At 46.8% G+C, this 12,183-nt stretch overlaps 1 protein-coding gene across 4 annotated transcripts in view; it reads right to left on the reverse strand.

Moving 5' to 3' along the window:
- Positions 1-602: 602 nt before the first annotated feature.
- Positions 603-12,183, reverse strand: part of HSF2BP (heat shock transcription factor 2 binding protein) — a 29,668-nt gene continuing 18,087 nt past the window's right edge. For 3 of the 4 annotated variants that reach the window (XM_026036208.1, XM_026036209.1, XM_026036210.1), the window contains exons 7-8: positions 8,694-8,797; positions 603-1,325 (exon numbers count right to left, since the gene is read on the reverse strand). In XM_026036208.1, the coding sequence (XP_025891993.1) occupies positions 1,117-1,325; positions 8,694-8,797 (313 nt within the window). In that variant the 3' untranslated portion in view covers positions 603-1,116. The remainder of the gene's footprint in view (positions 1,326-8,693; positions 8,798-12,183) is intronic. The other variant, XM_026036211.1, reaches the window with a different exon arrangement.

The raw sequence follows: 12,183 nt of genomic DNA on the forward strand, positions 1-12,183 counted from the left end.
CGGAGCTGCCTCTGCAGCAATGGCACAAGGCAGGCAAATCCGGAGCCATCCCAACAGTTTCCRCTAGGAGAAGGAAGAAACAGAGGGGGCATTAATTTCCCTGGGCCACCTGGTCTCTGCCTTAGGCTTTCAGAGGGGCAGGTGAGGCCTGTGCCTTATTCTCCACTTTAATAGCCCAGAAACTGCCAGCACAGCACTGCCTTTCCTATTTGCCTTGGCTTGCATCACCTAACTCACTATGCCGCTATCAGCCTGGAAATGGACACCGTATTTTCTTTCTAAGATATATGTGTAAGGTGTACAAATGCCCAGCGCCAGGGCACGTGTTTGCATGTACCCTGGGGTAAGGAGCTTTGCAGAGCAGCCCTGGCAGACACCCCAGCTCCGAGCGCAGTCCTGCTTGGGCCAGAGGAGCAGCTAACGGGGCCCTCCTCAGCGCGGGACCAGCCACACGGGTAACCACAGAACRCTGCCCTTTCTTCAGGGCCTTGGAGAAACTAACAGCTCAGTTTCCAGCACGTTGGCAGCCACAAACAGGGTCCACTTGCAGTTCCTGTGAATYTGATGGAGAATTTTGAAAAGAGAATCCGTCACACGCTACAGAATTTGAGTTTTCTTTTATTACAAGGGAGGGTGAAAGAAGTTACAACGGTAAAACTGAACCCTGAGATGCATTCTGACACAGAACAGTTATGAAAAGCAACAGTTTTCCTCCAGCACAGCAGTCCTTACAGATGGATCAGAAGGATTATTTACACTGCACTGCAAATACCACACAGTACCAAGGGGTGAGATGACTGCCTTACTCCCTACCTATGGTAGGCAATAGGTAAATAGGCAATGTAACTCGAATTATTTTGGAAACCCATTATCAACAGAATCCTACTCAAGAAAAATAAGCCTTTTCCATCTCTACCAGAGTACCTAATATGGCATTTGGACACTTAAAATCCAGCACATTTGGCCAAGTATTATTTTARTTGGGTTGTCTAGTTTCAGAAAGGAACTCAGGCAGAGCAGCTTRGGCAAAGGCTTCTCAGTCAAGACCATCTCTAACAACTCCTGTAGCGTAAAAATACAGGAAAAAATGTAAGCAGTTGGTGTCACAGAGCTCTTCTATGCTTCATACTCAAGGATTTTAAGGTCTTCAAGTAGTTCTCTGGCCAGTGCTTGCAAGTCTGCGTTGCGGCTCTTGGAGAGCGCAATGATACGCTGGAAGGGCAGCGTGTCCCGCATCTCGGGGGCCGACCTGGCTAAAACCTCTGGCTCCAGAATCACCGACTGCAGAAGTCGCAGCACGTGAAGACAAACTTCCGTATCCGGGTCTGAAAATGGGAGGGAAAAAATGCCAGGTGTCAATTAAACATGAGAACAGAYATATATATATATATTATATATATATATATAGTAGCATTAAAGCTCTAGAGTGGCATTCTCCTTGACCCACCAGGTGTGCTGGGAATAACTGAGGTGCCACCATTCACATCTGCCCTTTAGTGCCAGCTRGATCTACAGTGAAGCTGAAGAAAAACCCAGCTGAGCCCCTCGGCAGTGCTTGGGAGCAATGGATAACCGGGAGCCTTGCYCTTGCACGGCCATGTAACACCATAACTAAGTGCATTTATCAMCAAGCTGAATTTACACAGCCCGGAGCCAAGATGTACTGCTGGATATAATCGGATTGAAAGCAAAATAAGTTCTATCCCATGACTAAATAGTCTTAACAATAGACTCCACAACAGACAGAACAACTAACGAAAGCTGCTGTAAATAATCGAGCTGCTTCTTCCTTCAGATTTCAGATATCTTCAAAGCTCAATAAAATACCACTTTTTAGAAAAGATTATTAGAAATAATGAATGAAGTTTCCAAGGGTTAAAACATCACTTTTTAGAAAAGATTATTAGAAATAATGAATGAAGTTTCCAAGGGTTAAATGCAGTCTACACAAAACTGAAACGGGTCCTGAAGCGAAGCGTGGTTCCTCAGGGATGTGTCAGAGCCATTCAGCAGAGATCTCTGAGTGACTTCAGCTAGCAAGACATAYAGTAACTCTGCTGCTAGGAATGCAGCATGCAGGCTTAATTACGGAAACATTAGCACGATTATATTTTAATCACAACAGTCTGTTTGCATTTAATAGTTGACAACTTTACAAAGGTTATTCTGCATACTCCAAATGACAACATACAACATACGGCTGAAGTAGCTACTTGTTCCACATGCTGGGCATGCAGGACACGAGCAAACCTAGTCTCTTCAGCAAGCCTTTGACAGAGCTTTGTCTGGAAACACCAAGCAAAATTAGGGCAGATAACGTGGCACGTAGAAATCACTGCAGAGACAGAAGCTTGGCCGGAGGAGCATCAAGTGCCACAATGAGCACGTGTCCTGGGAGGGAAGGGAGCGCGGGGTGGCCTGTSGCGGGCTCTGTTCTTGGGTCTGTTGGCTTTAAATTGGTTAATAGCGCCTTTAATACCTGCACGTGTGACCCTGAGCAGTGAGCAAGAAGTACTGCTCATGAAAGGAACGGGGCAATGCTGAAAGCAGCCAGTGGAGAAAGCAGATGAGAGACAACAAGGACTATGGCTAAGCATGAAACTGCTCGCATGGGAATTTTTAAGCATGTGGCTGGGACAGTATCAAAGACTGTGACATCCGATCTACACCCACGAGCAGGTCACGATCTCTCTCCTTATCCATCTTCCACCTGTAAATGAGGTATTTCAGTCTTTTCTGCATCTTCCTCCCTTTTTAAAGCAAAAACGTCTCAAGAAAATAATTACTTTTCTGTCTACTGGGAATCCAGCAGAGTGTGGTATCAACTTGGCACACAGGAACTGTCCAAACATGCACCACTTCCCACTTTTCTATGTACCAAAATCTTAAGTCTTTGCATATCCCAGGCAACCTTAGTCATTCGAATCATCATTTTGAAAACTGATAAACGTGAAGGATTCTCTTTCCATCACGAGCTCCTACAACACCTGGAAGTGCCATTTTCCTAAGCACTGAACACTCACAGCTTCTTCTCAAGGAGAGACGCTGCCACTCAAGCCTCCTAGACAGCAAAGGCAGCAAGACCAATTCCCTGGGTAGTAAAAGGATTCAGGGAACCCTTTCAAAAACAAGTGGGTGCTAAAGTTCTCCATTTCTGATCTATATCTATCTATATATCTCGATTTTCTGATCTATCTATACTGACGTAATCCAAGTAGGTCTAAAGGCCTTGCCTTCTTCCTTTTATTCCTTCCACTTTCATCTTCATGCTTCCCACAGGCTTATTTCTTTTCAATTGTGTAATTTTGCCAGATAAAACATCCAAACTCTGCCCATATCACTGGCACCCCTTCTCCATGCTTAGTATCACACAATATTAATTCATTGGAAACAGCAGTAATAAAAGAATAGTCCAAAGAGGTAAGGAAGCTTTCAGAAAGTGCAATCTATGTAGTGCATTACTGTCTTCCTCTGTGTGGGATTATCCCTCCATGAAGCAAAGACATTAATACTTGTAGTGACTCACAGCACTGCTGGGAAGCTTCATAGATGTTGCCACTTTAAATCCTTGGGTGAAATGTGCTTCATTATTAATACTGCATCTCTATTACCATTACGTTTAGCAATGAAGAACTGATCAAGGGCGAAGCATTAGCAGGGGAGATAATAAAATCAGGATCTGTAGGGGAATCAGGAAATGATTTCCAGCCTGACCCGCAGGAATGTTTTCCAGTAAGGCCAGAGAGGCTCTAGGAAGAGGCTTCGACAGCAGCCGGGGAAGCTCAGCTGCTTGAGTCACCCCAAGGAAGGGCAGATCGGCTGCTCGGGAGGGCAGCGAAGGCAGGAAAAGCTCCCGCACCACAGGACGCCTTAATGCACTTTTAACATCTGATTCCTGCTGTTTTGCACACGTTCTAATTCACTTTAAATGGAATAACTAGAGATGCTTTAAAACTTACTCCTTTTAGATTACATTTGGCTTTGAGACTACTGCTTACTATGGATAATCATGTTTTCTAAGAGGATTTTTTTTAAAGTACTTTAGAAGTCTTTTCCTTGTCTCTCTAGTATCATTATTTTCTTCTTAAGAAAAATCTCTTAAAAAACAGTCAAAAGAAATGCAAAGAATCTTAATTGTTCAGCATTATGCTTTCGGTAGCTTCCAGAGTTAGTCATTTCCACGCTCGCAGAGTAACATTTTGTTTGTCCAAAAAAAAAAAAAAAAAAAGAGAATGTTTTAGCTGTAATCAAATCACCACATCCTCTCCTCCCAGCAACGACCACACGCACTTCTGCAGCCGAAATTACAGAGCCACGGTCGCTATTCCTGGGCAATGGAGGAGGAGAAGCAGGCAGGCTGCCTCAGCCTGGGCTCGCGCGGGTGACGCTCGGCTGGAAACACACAGCGCGCCACGGGCGGATGCAATTCCCACGAGGGGCTGCAGCTGCTGCAGGAGGCTGACGCTGGGGCAGCTGCCGGCACCGCCGCCTGATGTCACCGTTACCTGATGTCACYGCCGCCTGATGTCACCGYYRCCTGATGTCACYGCYGCCTGATGTCACCGYTRCCTGATGTCACYGYYRCCTGATGTCACCGCYGCCTGATGTCACCGCYGCCTGATGTCACCGTTACCTGATGTCACCGCCGCCTGACGTCACCTCCTTTCAGTCACGGGCAGCAGCGGCAGCGCGGGCAGGTTCCCGTCACGCCGGTGCCTGGCGGCTCGCGCTCGTGGATAAGCTGCTCCCTGCGGCACAGCTCAGGGCACTGCACCGGCGCAGCGGGACACGCTGGCACAGCGGGACGCGCTGGCRCAGCGGGATGCGCTGCCGCTGCCCCCGTCCGCAGCGGGCACCGGTCAGACCAGCTGCGTTTGCAGCAGGAGCTGCCCCGTGCAGGAGCCCTCCGCACGGCTGGGGCTGGCGGAGCTCAGCCAAAGCCTGCCGCCGTGCAGGGTTTTCCAGACACTTCCCTCATTCTGGGACAAGAGGTGCTGCCATGAAGGCTCGAGGAGGAGCAGGGTGCACAGCGGAACAGAAAATAAGCAGCTTTGCTGCATAGCTCCCAGGAAAGCACCTGCGCTTTGAGCCCCTGCCTTCTCCCCAGCCCCGACATCGCCACTGGGACTGCAGTCTCCTTGGAGAGGCTCCGTGTCCGCACCCATCCCAGTCTGCCTGCCTGCTGCTCCYGGGGCTGGGAGCTAATGGGCATCCTGCAGCCGCACATCGCTGGCCTCCACTAGCCGTGTTGCTCAGCTTCCCGCCGTCCCCAGGAGGGATGGTGCACATTCCCATGGCAGCKGCTGAGAACTGGCACTCAGGGCAGCATTCCCAGGGTCCTACCAACCTCCAGCGGGATGGCGCTCCCAGCAGCTGCTCCGGGACAACCAYGGAGGCCAAATGAGCCCTCAGGTTGGGGAGCAGCGGTCCGGGCACTTTCCAGGCCAGAGCTTCAGCTTTGTGCTCAAGAACACGGATATGGGTCCTAAGACACAAGGGCAAGACCGTTTTTAACACTTCTGCATCGCCTAAAGAATGCAGAACTGCTCACAGCCTGAAAAAATAGGGATCTAGAGTTTTGATTTATGAAACAGTATCTGTTTTCTTTAGTACAGATTTCTCCTGTAAGCAGAGTTTTTGGTAGTATAGATACCTTCTAAATAACGACCGGGGTTTTTTAAATACTCACAACCATAACCAAACCCAACAGAAAAGCAGGACAAGCAGCACATATTTAAGGCTGGAGACAGCATCAGCAGATTGAGAATATGCTGCACACAGACACTTATAGTAGAGACTGTCACTTGTAAGGAATTTGGACAAACAAGGTTAGATTTCCATGTGCATCCGAGGCGGAGGAAACTGAAGGGAGAGATCCAAGATGAGTCATGTGCCTCTTGTCGTGTCCTGTTTAATGAAGCACCTGCAGTAACTTCCCAGCTATGGATGGGAAGCAACACTGACAGTTTCCCTTCAATTCCACACTTTCTAATGTGTCCAACAAGAGCATTAACTGCATCCAAACAAAGTTTAAGAAGTGGAAAAACAAATACAGATAAGAGATAGGAATAGAACAGAAGAGGCGAGCCCAAGCCAATCTTATCCAGCACCCATTTGCTTGCAGATATTCTGCATGCTTGTGAAAACACAAGCCTAGTCTTAATGATCAGTATCTGAGTATTCTTCATCAGAATGAGGAAGTCTTCTTGCATCCAGAGCTSAAGTACCAGAAAAATAATCCGAGAAATTTCAAGTAGATTTGTACCCCAAAATATATAACCTCTTTGTCAGACTGAAAGCCCTAAGGGACAGCATTCCTTTAAATGTGAAGATTACAGAAAACTTCGCCCAAAATATCTACATAGGGACACTGGACAAGTGGAAGGAAAAAAAATAGGAAAAAAAAAMCCCAGAACCATGTTTTCAGCAAAGTGCTAAAAGTTTCTCTGCAGACAAATAGCGCTCCACAAGAAGAGAAGTCTACCTATCCAAGAAGCTGCTCCACAGACAGAAATCCAGACTGATCCAAGCCTTACTCCGCTAGAAATCTCTTGTTACTTTTTCTACCTTTCTTCTATTATCCATCTATGCCATGTCCAGTTCTCCTATTTCTGTCCTTCAAGAAGCCTGCTAGACAACCTGTCTGMAGTCTCTTTGCTTTGGATACAGCCAGAGGAAACAGGAAAAAACAATAAGTTAATGTACACATCTGCCCTCTGCACATGGTGATTTCTTGGCGCCTCTTAGTGGGAACTCTGATAAACTCTGGAGAACTGAGGAAAGCTGAATCATCTCACAAGCCTTCACCCAAACACTCTTTCCAGAAGCTTCCTGCAGGAAGGCGACCTGTACAGGATACTCTGACAAGAGACTGTGCTGCTCTACCCTCTCGCATGGAAAAAGYTGCTGGACCTGTGGCAGCTGCTCCACGTGTCCAGAAGCTGAACCACGGCCAGCGGGAGCTGAAGATGCTGCCCAGAGATGCAGTGCAGAGCAAGAGCAGGAGGAAGCCACTGCCTTCTGCAAGGGGAAATGTTCAGGAAGCCCTGGAACAGGCTGCCCAGGGAGCCTGTGGAGTCACTGCCTTTGGCAGTGTTCAAGAAAGGGGTAGATGAGGGTCCCATGGCCGTGGTTTAGCAGCCATGGTGTTGAAGGACTAGGGTTGGACCTGATGATCTTGAAGGACTTTTCCAACCATGCTGATTCTGTGAAAGGGACTAAAGAGAGAAATGGACTACAGAGATTTCCTGTATGATGATGGGAGCCAGGCAGAGCCCTGGGTCTGATCTCCCAGCCAACACACAACCCAGGCAGCCCCTCCCCAGACAGTGAACAGGCTTCCTCTGAAGCCACAAATCTGAGCCAGCACGTGTGGTTATCTGAGAAGCGCCCTCCTTTGCTGTACCTGCAGAACTTCATTATCAAAAAGTGAAAGAATTAACCATGCCCATCGCTTCTCCCAGTTAACACTTTCTAAATGCTGAATGTCCTTTTTTTTTTTTTTTTTTAACTTCCAGTAACTTTTTAACTTCCTTGTAACTTGATTACAGCTGTGCCGCATTCCCTCCTTGTCCATGACCTCTGAGCCTCATTCAAACATTCAAACAACAGGCTGCATCAAACAAAACCATCTTCCTTGGTCTGCCACAACACTGCAAAGGGCACCCTTGGGAACTCAAATGCAGACCAGGTATTGGAGCAAAGCTGGTTTTTGCTCTAACAGCTGATGTATATATTATATATACACATATATGCTGATATATATATTTCCTAACATAAATGAAGAGGAAAATCTGGACTAGCTTAAGTGAAGCTTGCAAGTACAGCAAAGCAAAGGGTCACATATTCAGAGTTGTCCTTGCAAATCTGTTTTTTCTCAGGCTGTATTAAAAGCCTGTAAAACGTGGAGGTGTTCCCCCATGCTGTCACAAGGCTTGGTGAGTTTGCTGCCATGTCACATGAAAGGCAGCGCAAGGGCAGCACTTGCACTGTGTTGCTGTGTGTTCTTTGCTGAGCAAGTGTGAGCTGTGGAAAATACCAGTTTACCAGGTCAAATCAAGAACTTCAACATCAAATTCAGCRCGTGAGAAAGCAGGATGCAACTGCTTCCATTTCAGCCAGTAGTATCATTTGCTAGTTACATTGACAGTGACAGAGAGAAGTCCTTGAAGTCCTCATGGACCAAAGGCAGAGCTGGGAACAGCACTCAGGCCACCCCAGTCCTGTTAGACCACAATGACTCTCCTCAGCTGGACCCGGGCTCACTTTGGCCACGAGTGAGCGTACGAGCCAAGTTGGGCTTGGTTTTCCAAAATGCCTCAGAATTGTTACATTTTCCTTCGGTAGATTTTATTTATTCCATACAGTTTCCCCAAGATTTTGTTTTGAAGTTGATACATGAAAACACGAATGGCTTTTTAATATCTGCTTCCTTTTTCTGATACTACAATCGGTTTACTTGATATCAACGGAATATTATACACTGCGCCAGAAATGTTGTGGGAACATCATCATCTATTTGCCTTTTTTTGGCTACTTTTCATCTGACAGATGCTAACATAGGTTACAGATAAAAGTTTCTCTTTTGTTAATTGCAGTACCCACTTCCAATTTATATCCCCATTATTTGCAGTATCTCCTCCCCCTTTACAATCCCCACAGCCACAACGTGCATGACTCTTRGAGGAGCTTACCATTCAATAGCCACCAAAGCAAAGGAATAAAACCAGGACTTTCACTGATGTACTTCAAGCCTTTCAAGTTGATGCTCACATTGTAAAGTGACATAAGCATTAGCCTAAAATTGAAAGGAAAAAAGAAGTGAATTTCTCTGCATCTTTTGCTGTTTGCAATAAGCATATATTGGTGCAGAAACCGAGTCTAATAATGCACACTTTGATAAAACAGCCCACTGCACATACATGCAACATTGTGCAAAACACTGAATCACTGAAGTCCTGAAGAAAAATACTGATCTGACAGCAACAAAGTCTCATCAAACTCCATGAGATTCATTACAAGAAACATGCCAAAGTAGGATTTGGCCTTCAATGACCATCCAGCCTACACAGRAGTTTTCTCAGCGAGGGTTCCCACTGCAGAGGTGATCCTCTCAGCTACACTGCTTTTCTCCACAAGCAAACGGGCCCACAGGACACACGGGGAGCGCACGCCCGGAGCTAGAAGCAACGTGCAAGGAACCGTGTGCTCCATCTTGCTTGTTCTGCAGCGCAGGCCTTAGTGCTCGCTGCCCCTTCAGGCAGCTGCAATCCAGACACTTTGCTCAGGGCATCCTCCTCRAGCACCCTCCCAGGTCTCCTGCAAGGGGGAAGAGACACAACACATGGGCAACACACAGCAAGCAGCACAGAAAGGCTGGCAGAAGTACTCGGAGGAAGGGCCGGGGCCTGGAGGAGGGAAGGACGATGTATGGCAGGCCCAACGTGGCACCCTTCCTCCTGAGCCTGACCTGTCCTCCCCACTGCARGTGTAGAGCACACGAAGAGCTGATCCCGCCTGCTTCCCAAGCCCAGGCAGAGGGACCCTGCTGTGACAAAACCAACACTTGTCTCCTAAGTCCTCATGGACTTTTCTGTTTATTCTGCCTTTAGGAAGCCCAGCTGACTACAGCTGAAAAGACACTTGGCTTTTTCTTATTTTAAGTCACCAATTGGAATTCAATCTGACCGCAGACTGCTCTTACCTGAGCTCAGGCACCAGGATAACACAGGCCAAGTGATGCTCTCACCTACGCTTCTTCAGAACTGCTGCTTCCAAACAACATTTGAGCAAACTCAAAGCCTTTCCTTTTCTCTCTTTTCTCTTTTCTTTTTTTCAGAGGTAACTCCTTTTTTTTTTTTTTTTTTATTACTGTTTATGATGTTGCAAGACCAAGCCTATATCCTGCCTTTCAGGTAATAAGAAAAATCTATGGACTGCTGACTAGAAAACATTGCCATAATTGAGAATTGAAAAAAYGTAACATGACATTTCCAACAAACAGAAAATCAGACTGTCACTTATAGCCACACRGCACTTCAGTGCTTAAAAGGCATAATAAAAACAGGCATACCAGGTATATACTAATTTCAGCAACATGTTCAAAAGCTCCCCAAAACAGGCTTTCTTAATCTATCAGCTTTCTAAAATAGGAAGYTCATCAGCATGAAGCCCCATCTTCGGGGCTTCATGCCTACCAAGTTATAAATTACAGCAAAGCAAAACACRTTTGCTGGAGAAACATCTGTATTTTAAAAGGCTTACTCTTGCCTGCCTATTCCACCAGATTCTCCCAAGAAGTCTGACAGAGAGGGTCCTGCAAGCATGGAAAGCTTCCAGATGGTGACTAATGTGAAAAACCTGAGAAGCATCAGGAGATGGGAGCCGACTGCAAGTGCAAGCTTAGCCTTGGCTCTGAGCGTGCTGAGGCTGTAGGATGCACAAAGTGACCCACAGAAAGGGCAGCTTTGCCTGTTCACACAGACAGGGCCCCCACGCCAGAGATTGCTTTCAGCCACTCGACCCTGCTGGGCAAGTGCAGTAACCTGGAGCTCAGAGCAAGCCTCTCTTTACAAAGCTATCCCAAAGAATTGCTAATACTTGAAGGAGACGTTGTTGGTACTGAGTCTTTCTGCAGTTCCTGCTGAAGTAAATTCTTCAGCGTTAATGTTATTACTCCGTCTTCCACAGTCCTGATAAGAGTTTTCRTATTTCTGGTGGGTAACAGCTTCTGGTTTAGCTACGTAGAGTCTCCGTGGGCTTAATGGAAACTATTTTCATTTCCCTAATTGCCAGTAGGAAAATGACCTGACACTCAAAGGCAGGAACTCCCAGGGGGAAAAAAAAAAAGAAAAAAAGACAGTGATTTATAGGAGAAACGTCTTGCTCAGCTTCTTTCAAAATGAGATCACTGCTGTGCTATGAACTCCTAGACAAGGGCTTGTGACATGTTGGAAAAAAAMCAGACGTATTCTGAAGCTAAAAGCTGTCCTATGAGCGAGCTCTTCCATGCTTTCCCTGATGTTCTACCTTCTATGCACATGCCCTTTAAAACTGAGAGTGTGGTGCAGTTTCTGGACAAGGGACAGGGCTGACACAGGGGCAGGGCTCCCCAAGCCCGCGGGGCCCCTGTCTGTCATCACTGCAGCTCACAGCCTGGCACTACCCCGCAGCCCAGGGGACTGTGCACCAGCACACCGGGCACAAACAAACAGGCCAAGCTGCTCCGATAGAGCAGCGTGTCGCTGCACTGCCACCATTTCCAACCAAGAGGGGCAAAATGCTCTTTCCTAAAGGACTCTCACCTCACATCCCATTTCAAATAAGAGAGCATGGCTTCAGTGGCACTGCAGAATTAGATACAGCCTCCACGCACGCCCTGCAGACACCTCGAAAGAAAAGCAACACAACCCAGTTTATTCTACAGGGGCAGCAGTTTCAGTTATATATTTGGTGCATCACTGTGTGGCTCATCAAGTAGGTTCATTAAGTAAACAGCCTTATTAAATGTGCTCCATCAGCAGTCCCCACTGCTGCTGCAAGTTGCTGCCCTTGCCCAGCAGGCGCCCAGGGAACCTGCAAAGCCCAAATGTTCCTTTCCACGCAGCACCCACTCCACAGCACGCACTTGGGAGGCAGGGTTTCAAAACTGACGTAGAAGGGAATGCTCTCTCTAGAAGGAAAAATATCAATAAAACAATTAATTAAAATAGAAAGAGTTAACGTTTCTTGACAAGGTCTTTCCTCGTTAATCTGTTTGACATTTCCAGCCAGAAACAAAGTGACGTAGGGAGATACTGTGCTCTTTGTATTCTCCCTCCTCTTGTTTGCTTTGCGCAGACCAAAGGCCCTGGCGGTGGCGCGGCAGGAAAGCGACGGTGTTTGAAGTGTCCCAAGACTCAACCCACCCACAAGCCAACGCAAAGGCCTGATGCAGGATCAGCAGTATTTTATTGCTCGTTAAGCACAAGTTACCTAAGCAGCGTGGCTACATTTCCTGGCTCTTTATCCTGCCTTCACCTATACTGTTTGTACGAACAGCTATTTTCTGCACTGCATATTCTACTGAAGTAGAACTGACACACAGTCTTACTGGATACACAGAATCTTCCGATTCCTTTTTGACATGGAAGCCTTTGTACTGATGGATTTCAGTCTTCCTATTTAGACAAGCCAAATCCAACG

Source organism: Nothoprocta perdicaria, unplaced genomic scaffold (genome assembly GCF_003342845.1).
Source record: "Nothoprocta perdicaria isolate Ctin4 unplaced genomic scaffold, notPer1 scaffold_171, whole genome shotgun sequence".
Taxonomy (NCBI): domain Eukaryota; kingdom Metazoa; phylum Chordata; class Aves; order Tinamiformes; family Tinamidae; genus Nothoprocta; species Nothoprocta perdicaria.